This window comes from Sinocyclocheilus anshuiensis, unplaced genomic scaffold, assembly GCF_001515605.1.
Source record: "Sinocyclocheilus anshuiensis isolate Anshui unplaced genomic scaffold, SAMN03320099.WGS_v1.1 scaffold52, whole genome shotgun sequence".
Lineage (NCBI taxonomy): Eukaryota > Metazoa > Chordata > Actinopteri > Cypriniformes > Cyprinidae > Sinocyclocheilus > Sinocyclocheilus anshuiensis.
Window position 1 is genome coordinate 269975 of NW_015554055.1, and position 26670 is coordinate 296644.

At 37.5% G+C, this 26670-nt stretch overlaps 3 protein-coding genes across 8 annotated transcripts in view; 2 read left to right on the plus strand and 1 right to left on the minus strand.

Annotated features, from left to right (window-relative positions):
* Positions 1-1472: 1472 nt before the first annotated feature.
* Positions 1473-7934, plus strand: LOC107668514 (SPARC-like protein 1). Of its 3 annotated transcripts, none has more exons than XM_016460417.1 (9): positions 1473-1789; positions 2431-2515; positions 3878-3950; positions 4060-4171; positions 5293-5411; positions 5541-5695; positions 7057-7169; positions 7571-7665; positions 7777-7934. In XM_016460417.1, exons 2-9 carry the CDS (start codon positions 2456-2458, stop codon positions 7827-7829), a joined length of 780 nt encoding a protein of 259 aa, XP_016315903.1. In that variant the 5' UTR covers positions 1473-1789; positions 2431-2455; the 3' UTR covers positions 7830-7934. The 3 variants fall into 3 exon arrangements, with proteins under 3 accessions (XP_016315903.1, XP_016315902.1, XP_016315904.1); XM_016460416.1 differs by having other exon boundaries at positions 1473-1595; XM_016460418.1 differs by lacking the exon at positions 1473-1789 and adding an exon at positions 1827-2075.
* A 7296-nt stretch (positions 7935-15230) lies between these two features.
* On the plus strand, positions 15231-26121 carry LOC107668506 (protein NDNF-like). 4 transcript variants are annotated; one of them, XM_016460397.1, is made up of 4 exons: positions 15231-15364; positions 19498-19695; positions 22568-22692; positions 24082-26121. In XM_016460397.1, the coding sequence occupies exons 2-4, from the start codon at positions 19535-19537 to the stop codon at positions 25506-25508; spliced, it is 1713 nt and encodes a 570-aa protein (XP_016315883.1). In that variant the 5' UTR covers positions 15231-15364; positions 19498-19534; the 3' UTR covers positions 25509-26121. The 4 variants fall into 4 exon arrangements, with proteins under 4 accessions (XP_016315883.1, XP_016315881.1, XP_016315880.1 ...); XM_016460395.1 differs by lacking the exon at positions 15231-15364 and adding an exon at positions 17475-17958; XM_016460394.1 differs by lacking the exon at positions 15231-15364 and adding an exon at positions 18520-18556.
* LOC107668502 (protein FAM149B1-like) overlaps positions 22997-26670 on the minus strand; it is a 26929-nt gene continuing 23255 nt past the window's right edge. Inside the window, exon 17 of the mRNA XM_016460390.1 lies at positions 22997-23015. The gene's annotated coding sequence lies outside the window, so the exon portion shown is untranslated. The remainder of the gene's footprint in view (positions 23016-26670) is intronic.

Below are 26670 nucleotides of genomic sequence, written 5' to 3' on the forward strand. Positions count from 1 at the left end.
GATGCTTTGTTTACAAGCAGAGGAATGCACACGCATGCGTCGTGGTACTCTCTTGAACATGCCTCGAAGTCTGACACAGAAGAGAAGAAGTTGTTATTTTTGTTTCATTTGTGCACAAAAAGTATTCTCGTAGCTTTATAAAATTAAGGTTGAACCACTGATGACTATTTTAATGACTGAAATTTACATTGTTTCAAAATTTGGCAACATCAACACTGACATCCCTTACCAAAAAGTAGTATACTTCAAGTTTATTTTAGCAAGTATACTTGTGTATTATGTATTAAGTATATTATGTTTTTAAGTATACTTTATGTAGTAAGTATACAAATATCAGTGTACTAGTTCCTATTTTTAGTTTAAAAGAAGAATACTAATAGCACACTTGAAAAAACTTATTTTTCGTAAGGGATAACTAAACTGAATTAACATTGAACTGACTCGAGCTGAATAATGACTATTATCTTCTGCTTCTGTAGAGCTTTTTTACAACTGACACTGAAGTTGTTTCATAATTGATGAACTTTGGAACATCAACACTGTTATTTTACTGTTTATCGCAGTGAAGCTGCTTTAAATCAATCGGAATCTGAAATTCATATTGTATAAAGTGCTATATAAATAAATGTGACTCGACTTGACATCTCAATGCTAACACTTTATCCAGTGAACACCAGATGGCGCCGTCAAACAACTGTTTCAAAATGCTCGGGCTCTAACTCTGTGCTTCTAAATTCCACTATTGAGGGCCCCATCACTCTACATTTGTGTGTGTGCGTGCGTGCGTGTGTGCATAATGTGAGTGTTTGTCTCCTGTTTATGCTAAATTAATAACATATGAACCAACATGTGGGAGATCTCCCACCAATGTGACAAAAACAAAAGCAAAAGTGATGAACAGGAATGGCAAACAAACTGTCCTGACCAAGTGATTCATGTTGAGGTCAAAGGGCACAGAGGTCAGATACTTAAGGCTGCAGGACACCAAAGAGGACAGTATTTATGTATTTGCCTGTGACTACAATCAAAAGTCTTTAAAATAGACACATCAGCACCTGCAAAAGCTTTACCCAAAGAAAAACAACATGAACATACCAATACATATGAAGTTTTCTGTCACTCTTCAGATTGCTTGAGTGTGAATATTTGTGGATTATTATGACGTTACATACACAACAGTTTGAAAAAAAAAAGTTTTGTTTTGGAATGTCAAAGCTTTTTTAATGTTTATGTGCGTGTGTGTGAGAAAGAGAAAACGATAAAGAGAGAGTGAGAGAGCTCTGGTTCTCATTGAGTTTGGCATTACTTTACAGACAAAAAGATTTACAGGCCCAAAAAAACAGATGGAAGAATGCAGAACAAAGTAGGAGGAGAGAAAAGAGAGAGAGTTCAGGTTTGCACAGTATCTTTAGATGTTTTTCACAGTCCATGTGTAAGTGGAGGTGAGTGAGTGTGTGTGTGTGTGTGTGTGTGTGTGTGTGTGTGTGTGTGTGTGTGTGTGTGTGTGCATTCATGCTGTTAATGGATTGCTAATTAAGGACTTATCAGGTGAAGCCAGAAAAAGCAGGAGAGGAAATGGAGGAGTGGAGTGCCAGGTAAGAGGAGACGGTAGAAATAGATTATCAAATGAAGAGAGAGGATGGGGGAAACAAGACAGACCTGAAGGAGGGGCAGAGGGAAAGGAAAGGTATGTGGCTGCCTGGGAATACGGAGATAGAAAGAGTAGAAGAAGAAGGCAAAGAGATTAAATAGGCACGGAAAGAGAGATCATAAGAGAGGAGAGACTCTGGTAAGAATTTCTACACCAATTAAAAGAAATAGCAAAGGAATGAAAGGGTGATTCTGTCAGTGCGACTGCTCCGTTAGCGTAACTCTATCTGCTCTGAGCCGTAACATACAGTAATGACTTCCCAGTGATGGGGCCACTCCATTCTACACACACACTTCTAATGAGCACTCCGGGGCTTATACACAATACTGAGACTACTGTGAGTTATTTAAAGAGAAGAGCGATCAGACAGAATCAGCTTTGATTAAGATTTGTGCTTTGAGGATTATTATCTTGACTTTTATAAGTATGATCTTTTATGCTCTCTATTATGATTTTTTTTGACATATCAGGTTGATATGATAGGGCAGGTCTTTACGTGGATGAAATTTTTTCTTTATGTCTTGTGTGTGGTGTTCATTATTCTGTGCTTTCTTGATTAAATGAAGAACGTCTCTCAGGATATCCTCAAGAAGATTCTCAAATCTTTGTGAGAAAATGATTACATTTTAAACACAATCCTCATTCCCTTATACTCATTCTGAAAAGTTTTCGTTTGGAGAAACAAACTTTTTATACATCTGAGTGCATTTTGGGTGAGATTCTGAGTCAGAACTGCTGGATTTTAACTTTAAAAGTCACCTGTTGAACTCATGTTTCAGATCCACAAACGTCCTTCCGTGAGAAATGCACCTGCTATGTCATCTGTTGTTTTTGACAGTTACCCTTCACTTTGGTGTCGCCAAGGTAAGTGGTTTATAGTTGCTTTGGTGAGAACATGTTGCTAATGTGCTCTGATTTTAAATATGAAAAAAAAGCAACTGGCAATGCTTTTTTGAAATGCAATTTTAAAAAATACATTTAAATTAGCCGCTTTATTAATGTATTATTTTATTGTTGTATTAACAGCATTTTATAACATAAATTAAATGCGCAAATAGGTCTATTAGTTAATTTAGAAAATAATTGAATAATTTATTTTATTGTGATATTTAACTACATTTTAGAACATGGATCTAACAAGCAATTAGTGACTTATTTATGCAAATGTTTGTGTTTGAATTGTTAATTTTACCCAGTTTATGAAAAATATATGAAAAATATTCCATCTTGTGTGGAACAAGCAAAAATTTATTGATAAAAAAAAAAAAAAAGTTTAAATCTGAAAAATAAGTTTATATGAAGTTTAGTACAAAATCAGTTAAAAGAGAGGTAGAGTTTACAGGTGAGTGAAAGCGTGAATCTAAGTCTGTAAAAACTGTAAAAGCTTTCACGCTTACTGTGCTGTAATGGTTAACAGACTGCTGTAAATGTGCATGCTTCTTCATTCCTCTCTACATGTGTCTCTCCCTCTTTTTAAAGCATATTTCTGCACACATGCTCTCGCAATATGACTCTCATCCATCAACCCCTAAGCATGCTCAGTAATTCTCTCATATATTTGAAGATCTCAAAGATCAAGGAAAGGACTTAGGAAAATTGAAAAATAAATTGCAGTTCATTGCTGTTTACTATAAAAGTCATGAATCTAACAGACAACATATAAAAATAAGAGGCTTTTATATTTTGTTTTGGTTGCCAGGATGGGTCAGACCTACCTGCTTGTGTCTGTAGATGTTTATGATTCATTAATAGTCCAGTGATCAGTAGATTAAGTAGTTCACTGTTACAAAAAACTCTATTTCATAATTAATGTTGTTTTTTAACTTTCTAGTTATCAAAGAATACAAAAAAGTATTAAAACATTAAGCAGTACAACTATTCAACATTGATAATAAAAAATGGTTCTGAAGCACCAAATTAGATCAAAACACCAAATTAAACACTGGAATATTAGAATGGAATAATGGCTGATGAAAATTCAGCTTTGCCATTAGATAAATAAATTAGATATTAAAATGCAATAGAAAACAGACCATATAAATGGTTATAATATAATATTTCACAATATTACTGTTTTTACTGTATTTTTGATCAAATACATGCAGCCCTACTAAGCATAAGACTCTTCTTTTTACCCACTCCAAACTTTTTAACAGTAGTGAATGCACTCAAAAATACATTTTTACATACAAATCCCATGTGAATGACATTATTTGTGTGTGTAAGGGTGGAAGAGCCCAGCGTAAACAGAGGCAGGCTGAAGAGAAGTTAAGGCCATATTTGGGCAGAGTGGATCCAGGTGAGACAGTTATTTAATGCCAGTCTTGTTTTGTACATTATTTATTCAGTATAAAAAGTTGCTTCCTCTTTTTACTATTAAACTCACTCTCTTTCTTTCTCCTCTTCAGAATCCCTTTGTCAGTTGTTGAAATGTCACAGTCCTATTGGTTCCTGGTGCCAAGTAATGAAGGAGGGGGGAGTTCTCGCCCCTAAATGTGTGTGTCCAAAGACCTGCCCATGGTAAGACACACACCAACAATTTAATAACAATTTTCCAAGACACCTGAGCTGATTTCATTGCCAAGCTACTTGCAGTGAGCCAACGGCATGAACAGTGCAGCTCTGAACTCAGTGTCATGATTAAGAACAGAATAATGACGTAAGACACTCCTTATGGCGCACAGACTCCTTGGAATCAAACCAGCAACCCAGACATTTAACTACTGGTATATTTGCTCTGTGCACATACTGTAGTCTTTAATGCAGATAAAGGCCACATGCAGGGGAAAAAAAAGAAAAGACGTACTTGAGGGCAGTATTAACACATTTAAAAAATGCTGATGCAGTTTAAAAAATATGACATTTTATTAAAACATCTCAGACAGACAGTCTCTGACAATACTTTATGTAGTTAAACATCTTAAAAAACAATTAAACGGCTTTAAACTTGATTCAATAAAACTAGCTTTACTTCTTTCTACATCAAGTGGTGATGCAAGGCAGTACCAAAGTTATTTATCATGATCATTTTTATTAAAGTAATACAAAATCTATAAATAAATATATTGAAATTAATTAGTATTACTGTACTTTCAACATTTTAAAATTGACAGTTTTGGTTTTCTAAATATCTCTAAATGTCTGTTTTGACTGTTTCTTGCCAGTTTACTGCTCAAAACCCTGTGATAGGTACAAAGTAGGCCTATTTTTATCCTCACTGCGAGTGAGATTAATGCAGTCTGTATTTTTTTTTATCTTGTGTAATTGCATTCATGTTTTTTGAAGTCTCCCAACCTGTCCATGTTGGCATCTGTCTAATTTGGCAGCTTCTACTAAGTGACAGACGAGTTTATGCCAAAACAGTATAGTTTGATATGATGCACAGCCTGTGAGGTCAGCAAGAAAAGATATGAAAAGCATTTCCTCATTCCTTTTACAAAATTATCTATTTTTGCACAAATATATGGTTTGATGAATTGTATTATTTGTGTTTAGTATTGTTACCTGCTGTCCTTGACTCTGAACAGACCCAGTCGAGAAGCAGTTTGTGTGTGTATGTGTGTGTGTGTGTGTGTGTGTGTGTGTGTGTGTGTGTGTGTGTGTGTGTGTGTGTGTGTGTATGTATGTGTTGTTTTATACAGGCAGGGGGCACCAGTGTGCAGCGTTTTGGGGAAGACGTACAGCAACGAGTGTCTTCTTCACAAGGAGGCCTGCCGTAAAAAACGACGCATTGGCAAGGCACATAGTGGAGCCTGTATTGGTACACACACGCACACACACACACACACGCACAAAAACTTTAAGCATAATTACACTTAAATGCACATTCAACCACTGTGTTCAGTGTTGTTGTCTAAAAACACTCTGTCTCTTGTGGTCTCTCTGTCAGTGAGCAAGGCTGGGTGCTCTGAGGAAGAGTTTGGTCAGTTCCCGTACCGTCTGCTGGACTGGTTCCTACTCCTCAGCAGAATGGGAGAGAGATACACACCAGCCGCTCCCTCACAAAGCTGCCTCACACACACACAGCGAACGCAGCTTGCAGAGGTTAACAAAGAAACACATTGAACTCACTCAAATCACTTACACACATGCCACCCTTAGATCATTCACACTTTGCATGCATTTTTGCTTTTCAAAACACACACTACTCAACAAAATACTTTACAACATATTGCTGTTGCAGTTTGTATGTGTGATGTTTTTGTCAAGAGTCAAAATAAACTCTTGGTTCATGTACATCCTTAACCGTCCGCTTCCAGGCAGGTCTCGAGATTAAACTTCAAGCAAGTAAATTACCTTCAGGGTATTTTGATTGAAAAAAAAAACTCCTATAAATACGCATTATTAATCACCTGCACATTTATCTTTAAATTATTAAATGGGAACCCTGATAAAAACATAACTACTCTGTATAGAGTTCTAACTGAAAGATCCTATAAAGATTTCAATCTATTTAGTAGAAAGAAAGGGGCTAATCATGTTAAACTTAAAGGTGTCATAGGATGCTGCATGCACTTTTACAATTTGTTTGAACTGAAATGTGTGTTGGCAGTGTGTGTACACAACCACCCTATAATGATAAAAATCCACCCAGTGTTTCACATCATTTTTAAACCATTAAGATGGGAAAAAAAAATATTTTCCTCAGTATTGTGACAAACATCCAAGTGAAACAGATTATCGAACAGAAAAAAAAACGTAGGGCAGAGGTTTAATTAATTCCTCTGGTTGTTGATTAGATAGAGGCAGATCTGAATGTGAGCTTGCAGTCAATCGTAAGAAAGTGGCAGGGTTTATGAAATGACGATGAAATGATTGGAGAAATTTGGAGTCTGGAGAGGAGTCTGTTGTTTCACCGAAAGAACGAGTTACAGCATTTGATTCAAAGTTACAAGCACAAACCATTTAAAAAAAAAATGAAACACATGCATGGATGAATTGTTCACAAAAAGATCAATAAAAAAATAGATAGTGTGAATATCCATTTCATGCCACCTTTAAGCGTTCCCTTAAGACACTACCCTTCTAAAATTCACTCTATGTCAATCAAATTACATAGTGTATAGTGTAAGTGCGCAGTGTATAATGGCCTCATTTGGGACGTAACTCTTTTCTGAACCAGACAGCACTATTTTAAGCCTGTAGGCTAAGACCTTAGCTTGCTAATCGAACGCTAATTCAATATAATACTTGTAAAGTACTTCAAAAGACTTTAATTAATTTAAATATTAAATGAGAATAAATAAGTCTCAAAGTAATTTTCAATTTTTTCTAATCAGAAACCCATAAAAAGTTATCTCAGCCAATGGAATGGGGATCGTCTTTTCTATTCATTTGTGAATTTGTGATAAAAGCGTCCTGATCCTTTATGTTTTCTCTCTCTATTTTCTCCCTTTATTTTTCAGAGGAGGTTTGTTCTGCTGGATCGTAACAGGGACGGGAAGTTAAGCAGGAGAGATCTGAGAAAGCTTCACTATAAGTGGATGCCACTGGAGCACTGCGCTCAAAGATTCTTCCAGTAACACACACACAGAAAATGACACCAGTGCCTATAGACACACACAATCACCTCGCCACTGTGATTTTGTGATGTTTTCTTCTGTCTGACCTTCTTTGTATTTGCATAATATTACCGCAAACCCTCCCCAGCACCCTTCTGATTATAGTACACATGCCTTCAGGATGTCACCCACCCCTCTCTCTCATCCTCTTTCAATCTCTCTTCTCTCGCTCTTCCTCTCAATCTCTCATTCAAAGCTGTGAATGCTTATTGCCTTCCTACTGTTCTAATGTGAGTGGTGTCCTTTACGGCTGATAGCAGCGGAGAGAGACGTGTAGAAATCAAAAACAAGAGAGACAGAGGCAGAGAGAGTCCACTTGTAGATTTCAACAGTATGGTGTTTGTGTGTGTGCGTGTAGGTCATGTGACAAGGACAAGAATAAGAAGGTGACCCTGAGGGAGTGGACAGCCTGTCTGGTTGACCGGTCAGAACGCTGGTTTCAGGATTTCATGTGTAAGTCTATATTTGTTTCATCTGAATATGAGATTCTCATGTGTAAGCATGTTCAAACACATACACACACACACACACACATCTTGTCCTTTTTTCCTCTCTCTACCGCAGCCGTGAAGATGGGCTCACCAAAGCTGTGTCCTGTCCCTGACAACAACCTTTAAATTTAGATGCTTTATCCAGGTGGAATCATATCTTATACCTTATCATTTACCTAGACGTTATAATAATTGATACCTGGAGAAAGCTAGCCATTTGCATTCTTGTTGGATTAAAAATAAAGTAAAATAGTGATATTGTGAAATATTCTTAGAATTTAAAATAACTATTTTCTATTTGAATATATATTATTATAAAGTGTCATTTATTCCTGTGATGTCAAAGCTGAATTTTCAGCAGCCATTACTCCAGTCTTCAGTGTCACATGATCCTTTGGAAATTATTCTAATATGATGATTTACTACTTAAGAAATGTTTCTTATTATTATCATTAGAATAAAAACTGTTGCTATGCTTAATATTTTGAGGATTAAAATATAAATATTTTGTAACATTATACTTTGTCTTTACTGTCACTTTTGATTAATTTAATACATACATGCTGAATAAAAAAAGTACAAATTATTTCATTTTACATTTTTTTTTTCTTTTCTTTCATTTTCTTTTTTCTTTTTTGGCAAAGTACATTGCAATGCTAATTTTGAATGACTGACTATTTGCCAGCTATACGTTTTTAGTTTTTTTTGGTTACACTGCAGCACTTAAAACACAATAACTGTTGCCCGAAAAGTGGGGGGATGAAATTTCTAAAAGTGTGGATTATAATAATTGCTTACTCCTGTTATATTTAAAGTCTGATAAAAATGGGGCATAATAAAAGTCTAACCATTTCTGTTGCTTTTTTATTGCTTTGTGCATGTGTGTGTGTGTGTATGCTGCAAGTGCTGCAATCTAGTCAACAAAAACTGCTTTTTAAGGGACAGCGACATGTATCATGGATCACACAAGCAATTACTGCAGAGAGGGACAGCAAGAGAGGGAAAGAGAGAGAGATTGGGCTATAACCTTAAACAGAGGAATGGAGAGCAGATTAATTGAGGGGTGGTGTTTAATAGGAGAGCGATGGAGAGAGAGATGGATGGCCCATGAGAGAGATAAAAGACTACGTGAGCAGGGATGAGAGGAATAGATAATATGGCAGAGAGAGACAGGGAAAGGCAAGGACACCGAAAGAGAGAGAGAATCTCGTAATGCACTCACAGAATGGGACGGGGAGGGGGACAAGTTACAGTAAACCATTGCAAATGGAGGAGAGAAAATAGATTGAAGCATGAAAAATGGATCAGAAAGAGAGAGACGGCAGGGGGAGGGGTGTGAGAGAGAGACACAGAGAGAGAGAGAGAGTTGCAGAAGGGTGTGATAAAGGGTGGGAAGAGATTGTTAGAAGGGAAAGAGAAAAAGAAAAGAGTAACTAAATGGCATCCCACCACAAAGTAACTTCCCCTTCCAGTACATCATTGATGTCTTCCACTTTTCCAAACACTAAACGCTTCAAGTGTGAAAAATTGATTCTCAACATTTGAAAACAAGTAGATCGAGTTTTCCATGTCTATATGACCCCAGGAAGTGCAGCAGAATAATCAGATCTCATTACATTTGTAGCTTTTAAAGTGGGTTTGGTTTCCTGTAGCTGTAGTGCAGTCAAGAATCATCTCATCTGGCAGCATCTTCTGCATTGTTATGCTTTATGGTGCGGTTGATATCTGTCATTGTGTTGCGTGATCATTCTGTGTTGTGACATTTTGAGGTTATGTTTTGAGTTTAATGCGTGCCGTGATTTTTTTATTATGTCTCTGGTTGTTAATACGCAGTGCAGTTTGGTCCTGTGTTGCCTTAGTAAATGTTTTCACTCAGACTTGACTTTCTGTCTTAAAGAATTTTGCAATTCACAGGCACCATTTGCATTTGTGACTCCAAACAGTTGCTTAGTTACAGACTTGTACTGCTTTATATTTTTGTTGAGATCGTTATGAAACATTCTTTGATGAATAGAAAATTCAAAAGAACAGCCTTTATTGAATTTTTTTGTAATAATGTACAATTCTTTACTGTGACGTTGATCAGTTTAATGCATTCTTGCTGAATAAACATTCATTTCTTTAAAAAATAAAAATAAAAATCTTGCTGACCCCAAACTTTTGAACAGATGTGTAAAAAAAAAAAATCACAGAAATGCATGTTCAATATCAAAGTCCAAGTAACAATCATTTGTTTTCCCCATAGTAGACTTCTATTGTAATTGCATTATTAGTCAAAATTATTGTCTATTCTAATGTCAATAGAGCTTAACTTGTATTTAACCCAGAATATTCATTTAAGGGTGTGCATGTGTTCAGAAATGAGTCCTGTCTGTGCTTAAGATGATAAGAAGCATGATAATAGATCTATTTTCAGTAACATTTCAAAGCTTGGCAGATCTTTAATGAATGTGTGTGCAAGTCAGAAAGAAAGAAGAGAGAGAGTCTTTTTATCTGTAAAAATGAAATGAAATGAGGTCTAGTGGGGAGACACGACCCCTGGGGTCAAATCAGGCCCACCTCAACTCTCTTGAGACCCTCCCCCTCAATCAGCTAAAACTGTTTCAGGAGAGACACACACATACTATCTCATTAAGAGATCTATTGTCATATGCTCTGCTTCAGACTGTGTGACAGCACACACACACACACACACACACACACACACACACACACGTACGTTTCAACCTTACACCTCATCTCTGGTCACATCTCTAGTGTCTCTCTGAGGCCACACAGACAGCTATCCTGCTTTTGTAACGGACACAGATGCAGAAATAACAGATCCATATGGAACTGTTGTATGGATGAGATCATGTACATGTGTCATGCGCTAAACTCCCATTGGACGAGAGATCATAGTGACTCCATGACCTGCTGCAGCCATGACATCACGCACTGGGAGGTCAAGCTGAACTCTGGGTGAAAGTGACGTGTTGATTGGTTAAAAAGACAATGAACATGACAGCTGAAGATTTATGAGTGAACCGTTTCTCTCGATCATTGACATTTTTGTTTTTCTGACTTTTTCACTTTTTTCTAATTAAATTTTAATGCACTTTATTGGTATAACAAAAACTTTACATTTGTTTTGCCAAAAATAATTTGAAATGAAAAATGTTAAAATATATAATATAATATAAATATTTATAATACTAAAAATATAATATATAAAAAAATAATAAAATTGTTGAAATTAACAAATTGTTTAAATGGGAATAAAATAAAATAAAATACATTAAATTATTTATTGATTTATTTGCAATTTCAATTTTAATGTGCTTTATTGGTATGACAAAGACTGTGATTTAGTCAAATAAAGTTATTTAGTCAACTGAAGATGAAAAAAATAACACCAAATGTGCTCAAAATAGTGATATCATACTATTTGCATATACAAATACTCTCTCACTCTCCTCTCTCTTTTGGGTCCCTGGAGAGAATCCAGTTTTATATGGGCGGATGGGCAACTGTTTGTCATCTGCTGTTAAAATTCGGATCACTATCAACAGACCACTATCACATCTCTCTCCTTTCTCTCTTCTCTCTATCTCTTTGTCAGTGTTGTGTTATGCAGGAGTTTGCCCTGAGCTACAGAGGTCTTCTCATCATAACCACCGAATTGGAACAATATTGCATTTACTATGCTTACAGTCTTTATAGGACTAATGGGCTGCATTTGTGAGAAACCTTTAACCAGCCATAAATAATTGATAAAACCTGAAAATTCAATTATTTTAATTAAAGATATGTTGTAGGAGTGTGTGTGTGTGTGTGTGTGTGTGTGTGTGTGTGCGTGTTACAGAGGTCTTCTCATCATAACCACCGAATTGGAACAATATTGCATTTACTATGCTTACAGTCTTTATAGGACTAATGGGCTGCATTTGTGAGAAACCTTTAACCAGCCATAAATAATTGATAAAACCTGAAAATTCAATTATTTTAATTAAAGATATGTTGTAGGAGTGTGTGTGTGTGTGTGTGTGTGTGTGTGTGTGTGTGTGTGTGTGTATGCATGCTGTACAGAGACAGAAGCATCCAGCAAATATGGCGAATGAATTATTAAGAAGAACACAAGAGAACAGAAATTCTGCATGGTAGAAAAAAACCTAACCGGTGAAAGAGAATGAGAGAGCGAGTACGAGAGAACACCAGTCAGAAACACAGAAGAAGAGAAAGCTAATGGTGTATGTGTGCATTCGTGTAAATGTCTGTCATTTTTAGTATTTCTGGCAAAATCCAAAAGGTTAATCAGTTATAAATCAAAACTTCAAAACCCCGGCAATATCAGAGAGAGCCAGACTTCAGGCAGTTCAAAGGGATTTTGAAGTGGGCCAGACCCATTTAAAGCACTCACCCGGCTCTCCAGGGGGGACAGGAGTGTGGGGCCCACCTCCAAACACCCAAAGATTCAGCACTGGCCCGATTAAAGCATCATACTTTAAAATAGAGATCTTTTAGGCAAGTTGATGAGATTCTTTCCTAAAATAGTGCCATTTTAAAATATACCTATGTAGATAGCATCACAAGCATGCAAAGGCTGTTGCTGCCTTCTATAAAAAAAAAAACTGATCTTTTTCAGTTTCTCAGAAGCACAAGTTGTCATAGTTAGGTAAGCTTCTAATACATTGAAAGCACAACAAATAATTTTTTGGGGTTCTCATTTGCTCCTAGCAAAAGAAAATATAGCAGTGTTAACACGTGTATACAACAATTTACCTTACTTTTTTTTTTAATAAAAACTATTTTTTACTCTTTTTAATAACTGTACAAATGCATCCCAGACAATACCAGCTTTACTGCATGAAGCTCTGAAATTATTATTTATTTTTTTTTTCAAAATGGCAGATGAGTCAATATGTTGATTATGATCATATATTTGCATTTCATTTAATAGTAAAATAGATAAAATAGACATCCACAAATAATAATAATAATAATAATAATAACTGATAAACGGCTGATATTAAAATTTGATACTTTGTCTGAATTAATTAAAAACAAAATAAAAAATGAATTAAACAATTAATTAAAAATAAAATGTAAAAAATAAAATACTGACAACAATTTTAAATGCTTACTTAGGCATTACTGTACTATACTGTATGTATAATAATATACTGTATGTCAAATGAATATTCATTACATTTAAAGAAGTAGATCATCCAAAAATGAATATTTGCTGAAAATGTACTCACTCTCAGGCCTCACCCTCCAAGAGCTTCACTGGAACAGATTTGAAGAAATTTTGCATTACATCACTGTCTCACCAATGGATCCTCTGCAGTGAATGGGTGCCATCAGAATGAGAGTCCAAACAGCTAATAAAAACATCACAAAAATCCACAAGTAATCCACACAATAAATTAATGCCTTTTTAAGTGAAAGTTGCATGATTGTAAGAATCCATCAAGATGTTTTTCAATTCAAACAGTTGCTCCCAGCTAAAATACGAACTACATGTAAAACAACAATCATCGCAAGTCTGCAAATACACATCAAGTCTGTCATTTGGGACAGAGCCACACTTTATAGGCAGCTGTCTGTGGCAGACAGAGGACAGCAAGGCAGTTCACTTGTTTATTCCCTTCTTCTCACATTTACCTACTGAAAAGTGTCATTTAGTCTAACTGACGGTTAGAAAGAAGACATCACTGACTAAGGCCAAAAGTTTCACTTTACACATCTCACCACAAATGACTAGGCATTATAACCCACGTTCCTGCATACACTCTCCTTGTAGAGCAAAAACTTTCTGAAGCCGAGAGCAAACAAAATATAATGATCAAGGACAACATGAAATATAATCTGAAGCGTTTGTAGGATGTATTTCCTCTTTCCACAATGGATTTAGCAGGACCGTGACCATCAAGAACATTCTAGATTCATTAGGACTCTGATTGTCAGTCATATCAGGTTCCTTTCGTCACCGCTGAGCTGCTGTCCTGACCTGAACCAAAGCCACCGATGGCGGCCTGCCACAGAAAATCACTTCTTACTGGCCGGACATATCTATTGGTCAAGGAAATCAAGTCTTGGATGAGCTCTGGTTTTTCTTGTGAGCGACGCAGCTCCTTGCTGGATCTGGGGTCACAAACACGCACACAATGACCAGATGGGTGGAGTGTTCTCATTACTTCAATAGCATGGCTGAAGCACCCATAGAATACATTCAAAAAGGCCCAGGAGACATGCTTAACACACACACACACACACACAATGCAAATAGCTCTTTTCATTCTGCTGTGGAGGATGGACAGAATGTGAGGGAGGGGTGGAAGATGGAGAGATTGCATTGTGTGGAGGAGAGAGGCACAGTGTCGAGTTCGGGAAAGACACTTACAATTACATGTACATATTCAATCTCTCTGATAAGAGCACTTGACCTTTAGAACAATACATACACAAAAGCACACACACCCACGCTTCAGGTGTGTGCTGTGGAGCGACTTTATGTTCAGCGCTCATGTATTTATGATGAATATAGGTCGATATCTATATCTATGTCTGTGCCCATACGTAATGTAATACATATTGCCCTATATAAACAGTAATAATGTCATATACGTTACCAAAGTGATGTATAATTTTCACATATGTACATTCTATTGGTATATGAAAATATGCATTGATTACATATAAAAAATACCCATAATAAAATTTGCATATGTGCATGTGTTTGTTTACATAATATTACATATTAAAACATACATTTTGTATGGGCTATATATATATTTTTAATATGAAATTGTTCCAATTTCTAGTAGGTTTCATATATATTTTTATTTCATGTGACAATGTTTCCTATATGAAAATTTAACATATTTACATATAGGTGAAACAGCTACTAAGAGGACTTTTTTATACACCCAGTTCCCATTATTGTCAATGTTTGTTAAATGGAATACAGTTGTTTTTTATTTTATTTTTTTAAGAATTAAATTTAATTTAGACGTGTTTTTAATGTGTATGTGCATGTGTTTTACTAAAGCCTGCTAATTGCCCTTTGGATTAATAAAGTTGTTTTGATTTTTATTGACAGAAAAATTAAATAATTAAATTAAATTTAATTGGGTTTCTATGAGAATTAATGGAAATTATCTTTGGTGTGTGTTCCCAAATGTAATTAACACATCCCTATATAATCTTCAAAAACACACACACACACACACGTTTCCAAACACCCTCCCCAATTCTCTCTGCAATTACACACACACACACACACACACACACACACACACACACACAAGACACTTTCTCCATCCTTCTATCCATCATCTATCTCTTCTCTCTCTCATATACACACAGTCCACACGCGCATGTGTCTGTTTGACTAGCACGCCTCAGTTATCAGACTGCACCGATCTGGGTCGGGGGGAGAGAAGAGAGGAGAGAAAAGGAAAGGAAACGAGAGAAGAGAGTGGATAAGGGAGAAAGAGGAGAGGAGGAGGGTGGGAGGGAGCTTTTCTTTTTTCTTTCTTTCCCACTATCCTCAGGACTCCAGCAGGACAGGGGAGTTTCTGTGACTCTGAGCACCAGTGCAGAAGACATCAGACCCGTTTACTTCTGCTCTTCTTCGCCTTCTTTTTTCAGAGTGAACATCCTGAGCACTGGCTGAGGTAAGTACATGTGATTGCATGTTTGTGTGTCTTTGATTACATGTCAGGGACTCAACTAGTAGAGAGCATGGTGCTAGCAACGGTAAAGTCATGGGTTCAATTCTCTGTGAAAACACAAAGTAATATATTGTACATTTTGAATGCAAGTTGGTTTGTAGAAAAAATGATAACTGTTTAGTAATATGAGACCTTTTTCTTCAATCTCAATTTTCTTTGACCCATCACTTTGTTACATGAGACTGGGATCATCCCCTCTTTCTATATGCGTGTGTCTTTACTCATGTCTCTTTGACCACTAAATAGACCATAAGTACATCGGTGAGATGGTTTGTGGCTTGGGATGGTGGTTCAGTTTCAGGGAAATCCAGAACAGGGCTCACAAACTCCTCATAGTGTGGATGAACCTCGAACTGAATCACAATATCTGAAAATAACAATAGTCATGGTATTAGCACGAGAGAGAGTTTTGTTTTGTTTTTTAAATGTATTTTTTTTATTGCATATATCTGATAACATTGAAATCTTACGTTAAAAAAATAATAATATAAAATTTAAAAACGTAATATAAAATATTTGAATAAATCTGAAAACATTAAATTTTTTATTAAAAATATTATATTACAAAACATAATATAAAATATTTAATATTTAAATAAATATGAAAACATTCAAATCTTGAATTAAAAATATAATAATATAAAATCTAAAATTATAATATAAAAATGTAAAATGTATAAAAATGTATAAAAATATAAAAAGTTTAATTTTGTTCAATTTTATGATAACACATCCTCTGTGAATACGGGCATAATATTGCTGCGCTAGCATTGAAACGGCATGGCCATGATTGAATTCAATTCAATTTTGAGAGTGAGACAGAGACAGCAAGGAAAGAAAGACAAAGCAATTAGTGTTACTTGACTTGTTGAAGTCGACAATTAGATTCTGAGTTCATGACCATAATATATTTCTGCTCTGTCCACAATCTCCCTCAGTCTTTCACTAAACCCTTTTTCTCCCCGTCTCAGCCCATCTCTGTCTATTTACCTCCCTATGGCCCACATCTTTGTATGAGTTCTCAGTTTTCATTCTATACCATTCAAGTTTGGAGTCCTTTTCTGTCTTTCCTTCTCTCTTTTCCACCTCTCTCCCTTTCTCTCTCTCTCTCTTTATATCTGGCTCCCCTGGGAGCAGTCAGGACCCCTGCAAAGAGCATGTGTCACATGACACCACAGCCACCAACGCCATCAACAAGCTCTCCAACAAATCGAGAGCGAGAGAGAGAGTGTGTACAGTAATACGAGCTCACCCAACACAGTAAACAGAGATTGAGAGATAAAGAGAGAAATAAAATTGGTGTGAGATTTACTGAACGTGTACTAGAAAAACATTTGAAATCAAAAGGAAAAACATCAGAAATTATACTCTGAATACAGAATCATTAAGAATTCAGCCTATTCAGGACAATTCATATTTTTGCATTATTAAATTATTTTTTAATTAAGCACATTCCCCTCACATTCTCATTACCATGATGTGTCTAGGCATCCCACTCCCATTATTCTCAATTCTAATTACTACAATACAGTTGTTGTTGATTAAACATTTTTTAAATTTATATTAAATGAAATACGGCAAACATTACCATTGTGTGTGAATACTTTCAAATAGGCCTAAGTATTTTAATGATATAAATATAAAAATTTTTTAAAAAATACATAAAATATATACCATTTAAGTACTATATACTTAAAAAAAAAAGTATTTATTATTATTATCATTGCATTACAATAATGAGTATTTTGGAAGAAAAATACATTTTACAATGCAAAAATGATGCAAATGCAAAAAAAAATAAAAATTCTTAATGCAACATTTTTCTTAATATCTCATTTGATTTTAGGAGGAAATTTAACCCTAACATTGGGTTCACCAACTCGAGGTTTTACGACCATCTATCTATCCAGCTCTTTTTCGCGTATTCATTTGGACGTGTCAATTTTGTCTTCCATTTTTCTTCTACACTTCCTTCCTCATCCCGTCTTTCTCTCTCACCTCCTACGCCCTTTTTCGGCTCCTCCCTCCTTCACTCTCCCTTTTACCTAATTTTTCCCCCTTCCGATCCTCTCTTTCTCACCTTCACTGTCTTTTTTTCACCATTCTTAATCCCTCTCTTCATCTTCCTGGACATTTTCCCGTTCCCATCTCTCTCTCTCTCTCCTCCTCCACTTCACACTTTCCTTGCATCCCTCTTTTCCACCCCCTCCATCCTTCTTCTCTTCTGTTTTTTAATGAGGGTCTGTTCAGCAGTCAGAATCAGAGCAGAGGTTGGGTGATGCGTCTCATGCGCGTTCACTCCACCGCCTGTCATCTGATCTACGGGGCAACGTTTCCCCAGTGACAACCATGAGTGTTGTTATGGGGACACTTTTCAGCACGACGGCTTTGATCGCAGCCTCTCTCTCCCCGGGGACGTGAACTCACATCACTGGGCCCATCAGCTGCAGATAAACACAGATTGAACATCTGAGAGTTTCAAACTTCCTCAACTCTCCCCCACAGCCGCCGCTCGGCGTTGTTCAGATTACCTCCAGGTGCTGTTTTGGTCGGGTTTGTTCTTTTTGTCGATGGATTTTTATACAACCAAAGCAGCCTGCTGTTCGTACATAATGAGTGGAGTTGAATTATATTTACACGGTAAACCAATTTGATGGCGCCTGTTAAAAATAGAGACAGAACCAAGTGAGTGTTTGCCAGGCATCGCTGAAGTGCCGCTCTCGTCTCGCAGCGTGAGGCTTCTGTGTGGAGTGTCAAAGCATAGAACACTGAGTGTTAGCGGATAGCAAATTTTCTTTGCTCATATAAATAATTCTCTCTGAATAAAGGCAAATGTTTCCTGCTATCATTGAATCATCAGCTGGGATGAGGCTAACTTTCTCTCCCTCGTCCTCTCGCGTCTCTCTCTCTCTCCCTCCCTCTCTCTCTCATCTTGCCCTCACAACAGATGGAGTGTGAGAATCAACTGATTGACTGATAGCTGTTCTTCGCTTGTCAGCCGTAATGAATAATCTTTGTGCTGAATGTCGGTAGAAACACAAGTGAGTTTGTCATCACCTTGAGAGATAAATAACAGCACTGTCATCTAACACATCAGCCCCGAGTGCAGATCTTCCCAGGATTTAGCCCGGGAATGTGAGTTTCAGCCATCAGAGTTGGATTTTGACAGGTTTTAGAAGATTTTAATCTTAATTTTAATTTAAAGTTGGCAGTTTATCTCCAACTTTCACATCAAGGACAAGGCAGATGTTTCAAGGATGATGGATTTACACGTTGTGAAATGAGATAAAGTCAAAATTCTGCTGAATTATCAGCTCTTTTGAAACTTCCAGACGTCCTCATTTGTCTTGGAGCTTTCATAAGCCAAAGCATGAGCTGTTTGTAATCTAGATGGACTGACTGACAAGATACAGTAAATCAACTTTTCACTACAGTCTGTACGCTTCTGCGTTTTTCTGTAATAAATAGTATGCACATGAGTTAAACAGTGGTAGGCAAACAATATCTGAATGACATACTGCATCTGCAGAGATTGTGAATTGTGCAACCAGTGGACCATCAGTTTCTAAATGTTAAAAACAAAAATGGTAGACAACTGTCAGACGGATGTCTCATTTCATGTGCTATACCAAAAACATTTAAAGCTTTTTTTTCCCCCCAAAGTGACTTAGAAATGATGAATATATCAACAGTATTTAGTCAAAAAAAAAAGCTTAAAAGTTTTTTTGAAGTTAAAAACTTTTTAACAGTGTTGTTGTTAGTATGTCATGGGTCAAAGGACAGTGCAACATGGCAAATGTAGTAAATCCTCAGAACTCAAGCACATACCTCAAGTAAAGAGGTCCTTAAAGTTCTTAATCATATTTAGTACATACTATAAGTATGAGAATTCAGATGCAGCTATCTTTAAGAAGGGAGAACTGCAGTAGCGCTATACAGTTAAACAGTTAAGAAAAGCATCATTGTCCTTTAATATCATCCTTTTGGTTTTTAGTGAGATATTCTATCAAAAGTTGTTGAAAAAAAAAACATTATAAAAGCTCTCTTGTTTAAAACTGACATTCTGTGTTTTCCAGGCAAGTGCAAGTGAGTGGCCGTTTTTGTTGGACGAGGATGGCTCTCTCCTGGTGTTTTTGCCTGGCCATGGCCCTCTTTTCTGGTCCCGGCACCATCCATGCCCTGGCACCTGAAAATGAAGTGACATTACACCCCACAACATGGCTGAGTGAAAACAGGGTCACACCAGTACATCTGCCTAAAGGACGCACTCGCAGGTAAAAGACACACACAGACACACACAGGCTAAAAAAGACAATAAAGAATTTCTCCAATGAGAGGCAGGTACACAAAAAATGGGTTTCTTGAAACATCTTGGAGACGTTGCCACACTTCTTCTAGATTTAGTCTGTCTCAGTTTGTTCGGTTTCTTCATGTCATTCCGGACAGGACTGGATGATGATCAGATCAGATCTCTGTGTGGAGCACTGGCTGTTGTCAGACTCCTTGTGCAAACAAAAATCTCACTTGATTATTACAATTAACGGTAAAATGAATGTTTGGAAATGTAAACTGATATTTCCTACAGATACACTACAGCAAAAGATAGAAATAAATGACTTAAACCCATTTTCTAGCTGGTGAAAATACTAGTGTTCTAATAATTTGTGTCACCACTGTATATTACAATATTTACTTTGTAAACAGTCTGTAGAAAAGACATTAAGCGACATTTTACTAGCAACACAAACTCTTTTTGTGACACTCTGAAATCAATGATGGGTCAATTATTTCCTCTTATCTGTTTGATTCTTGTTAATGGGCTTAAAATTATGCCACAGATTTCCCAGTTTCCTCTCTATCAAACCCATTGAATTCAAGCAGCTAAAATTGCAGCTTTCTTTTTCCATTAGCAACACTAGCCAGTGAGAATCACAGTGAGAACTGCTCCCTCACCCGTAACAGAAGTGGTGTCAGGCTTCAGACTGAGCGCGAGAACGAGAGAAAGAGAGAAGAACAGAATGAGTTTGAATGCACAGCCGCGGGGCAGGAGCTGCTGATCATAAATCAAATTAATTAATCTATTAAAAGATTGTAACTGTGCCTTCCACACAAAACTCTTACTAAAAATTGCATTAAAAGGTTAAGGGATGGACACACCTGAAGTGTACCTGCAAGCAATCCCTCAAACTAAAACTATGACCTTTTGTTTCGTTGTCAAGGTCAAAGTTAAACCTGATTACCAGAAGAATGAAATCAATATTATGATAATGTGCCAAGGCGGTGTGCCAGGGGCATGCAAATAAGAGATCCAAATCACATTAAACAAACGCTGAATCTTAAATCTAATGTCTGACTATTTCCATAGCAATAATATAATGAGCAGCTGAAGATGCAGAAAACCATTGACTGAAGGCAGCCGCACAAGCAGGGTTTCAAGGTCAGAGAAAGTGGCTGTTGCCAAATGGCTGGTATTACCAGAATGCACCGAGGGAGGTTCACCAAATTCTGCCCAGTGTGATGTTATTCACGGAGGGGGAGTGAATGTGTTTCCTGCCTGAGCGGAGCATGCTACAGTGATGCTGTACCTGGCATCAGCTGTGATCTGTAAACATTAAGGTTTGTGGAGATGCATATCTAAACAACGGCGATGGATTGATAGAAGCTTATCAGAGATCAGTCATTCTGGAGTCATTGCTTTTGTTTCTCCTCACCTTCTTTAGCAGATCAACTTGTGCAAACAACAGCAGTCAAACAGTCCCCAAGGAAGCTCTGCGGCATGTTATTTAATTAAAGACGTCATGTCATACACTTTTTAGCATTAACTTTTTTTTTCTTCACTGAGGTCCTTTTTAAATTATATCAGTACATTGTTTTGTTCCAAAACAGTCATCATTTAGTTTTTAATAACCACTTTTTTCACCCTCTCTCTGAGGCTTATAGTTCAAGAGATAGTTCACCCAAAAATGAAAATTCTGTCATTATTTTCTCACACACATGTCGCTCTAAACCTGTATGCATTTCTTTCTTCTGTGGAACGCAAAAAAATATATTTTGAAGAATGCTGGTAACCGAACACTTTTGGTGGCCACTGAATTCCATTGTATGGACAAAAAAGCACTTAAGACTTTGAGATTTAATTTTTGGGCAAACTATTCCTTTAAAATAAATGCTCTCTTCACATAAGAAAGGAGTAACAGCCTTCGTCTCACGAGTGTATTTACTGGCAGTTACAATATAGATGCCAAATGTTCACAATACAGTGCAATTTCACTCAAACAGTAAAGTTCGTACTGAAATGATCAGGGACTTTGTTGAACTTCAACCATTCAATTTCTAATGTTAAGATCCTTCTGAATGATTCAGAACAAGGAACACAGCACAAGGTTGGTTGGACATTCCTATATTTTACTCTTATCTTTACTATGGTGTTTAGAAATAATAATATGACTGTGTGGATCAAGTTTCTGAACACTGAGTAGGCATTTATTCATAAATGTGGGCATTCATGTGTTAAAGTCTTTGGGTTTCTGATGTCAGAAATCCAATGATTTTGTAACAAGATATTTTTGCAGCTTAATTTCAATAGAGGGTCTTTTAGGGAAGTCTATTTCTGCTTTAGAATAAAAAATATAATAGGCCACATTGTAAGATGCAAAGGGCCAGTTGCATAAACTGCTTAGACTAGTCTTAAAAAGTTAGTCATCTATTTTTTTTCTTCAAGACTGGTCATAACTTTTTAAAATCAGTTACAGAAAGGTAGGTTGGTTTAATTTTAATCCAAAAAGCAAGACTGGTTACCCGTTGGCTAACTGCTAGTTGGTCAAACTATAGTTCTTAAGACAGTCTTAACATAGTGGCTATGTTTATGCAACTGGCCCAAAGTCTCAGGAGATGTTAAGTCACAGTTACTGTACATGTTTTTTGTTTAAAAAATTAGGAATACAAATAGAGTGAATTAGAATCTCTTAATGAGACAATTTGGCTGGTGCATATTGTTAAAGGAGACTGTTAGACTGATTAATTTATGATTAATGGTTAATTTATGGAATATAAAAATAGATTTTATTCAGAGCTCTTATGAATAATTAGACCAAACAAATCATATTTGCTGTGTCTAATACATACAGATACTGATCTGTGTTTCAGACTGTATTTCACGCTAAAGAAGAAAGCCGATTTGCTGTCCGTTACTGTGAGCCCCTGTTCAGTGCCCATCGAATGGAGCTTGGCTGTTCGGACCCTGAAGGATAAACCGCCTAAGAAAGCACACTGTGAGTTTGTGTGTGTATGTATGCTTATTCATGGACTTGTGTCTGCTTGAAGGTATATTTGTGCATGCATGCAAACACGTACGTGTGTTTGTGTTTGGGGAGCGCTGGCATAGACCTAACCAGGACTAACAGACAACTCAGGGATTTTATATCCAAAGGGCGGATGGGTTACATCCCTTCAGAGGCTTTAATGAAGAAGCGAAGCAGTCGCTCGAGGCTCACTGATTTAATTAGCAGGTGTAAAACTGCTGTTGTGTTGCTTTAGGGCCTCTGTGGACAGAAGATTCTCCTCTTATCCATCTCCAAATCTCCAGGCTGTTTCCCTGACAGAGAAAAGACAAGAAAGAAAAACATTTTCAAACAGAAACAAAGAGATACAACATATGCAAGCACAGTCTGGATGGATAAACATTGACGTCTGTTTCTAATTTTAATTTTTAGTAACACTTTACAATAAGAGTCTGTTTGTTAACATTAGTTTATGAATTAGGTACTGTGAGCTTACAAAGAAAAAAAATGTATAGCATTTCTTAATCTAGGTTAATGAAAATTCTATTATCATTTGCTAACCATTATGTCATTCCAAACCTGTATGACTTTCTTTTTTCTGTGGAACATTAAATAAAATATTTTGAAGAAAGTCGTACAGTATTAAAATGACATGAGAGTGCGTAAATTAAGTTCTCATTTTTGGGTGAACTATTCATTTAATTGTAATTATAAATATACTGTTGTTCATTGTTAACTGAAATTTGTGCATGTTAAAAATGTATGTATATTGTATATGTAAAATTAACAATCAATATTAATAAACCCTAGTTCACAATACCTAATGCATTAACTAATGTTAACAAATTAAACCTTAATGTAAAGTGTTACCAATTGACATTATAAATTAAATCAATATTTTTCACTCATAACGCTAGACAGTTAAATGCTTGGTGTTTCAAAAAGCATTTCACAATTAGTAAGTGTGTTCATTAATATTTGGAAGACACATCTGCTTCATGTGTCTAACAGTACCAGAATAATCCTGATGATTTGATTTTGCATTGCATTTTATGGTGACTACATTTCTGCACTCTGCTTTCGTAATCATGCGCATGTTCTGAAATGAAGAGTTAGTCTAGCAGGCAAAGCAGCATTATAAAGTCATAAAGTGACATAAATCATTTAGACTGTGAACTCGGGGGTCCCCATCTACACCTTTAAATTATTCACTTTGATTACCAAACGTTCCCTCTAAAAGTGTGCCGACAAAAGTAATGATGGTTTGCATGAAAAACAGGCTTATCCGTGCATGCCGCCCAAATGTTTTTTAGCTCTCTTTTGATTAGAGCCGTCTTTTGAATATGCTTGATCTTGATCTGAAATGCTTCGTTTCTGCAGGGAGCTCGAAGAAGAGCATGCCAGAGGTTTGGTGGAGAGGTTCTGGAAGAGAGGTTAGGATTTACACCTACACCGGCAATGCTGTAGACACCTACACCGGTCCTGCCTACGCTCCGGCGTCCATCTACATCCTAAGGCTGAAATCAAACGAACAGGACACGCAGGTGTCGGCGTACCTCCACGAAGGTCCTGGTCCCTCGGGGGCTTTCCCGGAGCTGCCGTCGGACCCCAGAGTGCACACTCTGGGTGTAGGCATGACCAGTGTCACCTTAAACTGGGCTCCGAGTTCATCCGTAGTTGTTAAAGATGGTCACCGGCCACATCACGAATATTGCATCTTAGTCAACCACAAACACAACTATAGAAGTCTTTGCGCTGCTCGTGAGGGAATCCGAAAGGAGATACAGAGTGTGCAGAAGAGACAGAGGAGGGACAAACAAAGCAAGGAGATTGTGTGGGCAACACTTAAAGACTGGTGGTGGCGGCAGCCGGATGCCCTCGAGAATCGTGAATCTTCCACGACTGACAAGTTTGAGGACCCTGGATGTGTGTGCAGGGACATCGAAAGCGTGTGCACGGTTTCAGACCTGCTTCCGGATACGCAGTACTACTTTGACGTCTTCGTAGTGGACAGGGTTAACGGCACGAGTGCGGCCTACACTGGCACTTTCGCCCGCACGCACGAGGAGGCTCGTCCTGCTGTCACATCCTTACGGGAAGGCCAGGTCAAATGGGTCACCCTGAGTGAGGATGCAAGCAGTCTTCAGGGGGATCAGTTCCAATTTAAACCTCGTGGGTGGCAACAAAATGGCCTCCTTACCTTGCACACCTGCAACAGCAGTAGTAAAGTCAAGGTCACCGTTTCCAGTAAAGGACGGACTTTGACGTCTCAAGAGGTGGGACATCAGCTTGCCCAGATATGGTTGCACGGTGCCCCATCGTACCTCATCCAGCTCCAGGCCTTGGCTCCAGGTTCCTCATCGACGATCCCTAAAGGCGATTCCAGCAAGTCCAAGTTCTGTCTCAAAATGCAAGCGTCATCAGCGTACCACCGCCGAGCCGTGCCGGTGTTTCCCGCCACACTACAGATTAAGTCTTTCAACAAGTTGCGGACATGCAACTCCGTCACTCTGGCCTGGATGGGGACCGAAGAGCGGAGTCTCTATTGTGTTTATCGGAGGCAGATCCCACTTGACAGCAAGCACACCTCGACGGATCGTTGCATCGACCCAGAATCCCGTCCTGCAAACGAGAGAGTCCTCTGTAAGTATTTCCAGGAGTTGAACCCACGTCGGGCGGTCACAACAGCGGTGATCGGTGAACTGGAACCAGGGATGCTATATGTGATTGACGTTTATCTTATGAGACGCTGGGGACTTCCAATTAAGTACCACAGCAAGACGGTGAGAACCAGAAGTGAATGTTGAGTGGACATCTCAGAATCTTGCTTTCAGTGGAGAAGGACTCAAATGGAGAGACATTACGCCACAGGGAAGCCATTGTAAGGCCAGAGAGGGAACTATGGGGGGCCTTGATCTGGTGCAGTGGAGGTCAAACGTGACCATTGAAAGACACAAACACACATAATTATGCTAACACAGAGACACACAAAATACCAAGAGAGGTGAGACCAAGCTCACACCAGCAAAAACTAATTTACTTTACGATACTGCCGTATTAATGTTTGTGTTGTTGTTGTTGTGTGATGCCATCTCTGTTGTTAATTATTAGAGTGTCTGAATAACAGAAACTCTCTCGTCTCTTACACAAAAGAGGACCGTGCCAAAATATGCAAGAGAAACAGCCGGAGGGCTTTGAGCACCAGTGCTAACCAGAGCTGTATCAGATCTCTTAATCTGCCACCAGTATCAGAGAAAGACACCAAGCGAGGGAGAGCAGAGAGAGAGCGAAAGAGCCGTGTGAAGTCAGTGTGTTGATTATGCTCTGCTAAAGCATGCAGCAGGGAAAAACAAGTTAGCAGTTTGCTTCGTTGTCTGTGATGTGATTGTTGTGCTTCTGCGCACTAATAAAACAGTTACCAACCAGACATGAAAATGATCCGTAGATGTTTCACGCTTTGACATTCGTCAAGGGCAATGGCTGTTCGTGTTCCTGAATATAAAATGGACTGAATTTAGGTTATACATGTGAAAGCGATTCAGTGTTGATGTTAGTAGCAAACAGGTACACAAATTTTACCAGTGACAGTGAGAAAGTGTTAGTATTAATAATACGGATTATACAAATAACAAACAGACATTGTGAGCTCTTATTAAATATTAAAAATATTTACGACGAACTTTGGATGCTGCAGTCCCACAGACATCAAAAGTGCTCCAGGGACTCCCTCTGCCGTCCAAATGAGGAACAAACCCTGAATGGCTGCTGGATGTCCCAAAAACAGTTGTGGGAATTTTGATGTAGTGACTGGAATTTTGAATCACTAAAAATATTTGGTTAGTGGCCTTCTACAGGTTAGATCATTATGATCTATCATATTCTGAACTTTGGCTAGTTAATTCAAAAGTCTTTCAGGTTTGATGAGGATGGTGTAAGAGATTATATATATATATATATATATATATATAT

Excerpts from the sequence above, each read along its gene's own strand:
- LOC107668514 (XM_016460417.1), top strand. The coding sequence starts at position 2,456 with ATGCACCTGCTATGTCATCTGTTGTTTTTGACAGTTACCCTTCACTTT. Across the intron at positions 2,516-3,877 it reads TTCACTTTGGTGTCGCCAAG|GGTGGAAGAGCCCAGCGTAA; the intron begins GTAAGTGGTTTA and ends TGTGTGTGTAAG. Across the intron at positions 4,172-5,292 it reads TGTCCAAAGACCTGCCCATG|GCAGGGGGCACCAGTGTGCA; the intron begins GTAAGACACACA and ends TGTTTTATACAG.
- LOC107668506 (XM_016460393.1), top strand. The coding sequence starts at position 19,211 with ATGGCAAATGTAGTAAATCCTCAGAACTCAAGCACATACCTCAA. Across the intron at positions 19,696-22,567 it reads CCTAAAGGACGCACTCGCAG|ACTGTATTTCACGCTAAAGA; the intron begins GTAAAAGACACA and ends TCTGTGTTTCAG. Across the intron at positions 22,693-24,081 it reads ACCGCCTAAGAAAGCACACT|GGAGCTCGAAGAAGAGCATG; the intron begins GTGAGTTTGTGT and ends TCGTTTCTGCAG.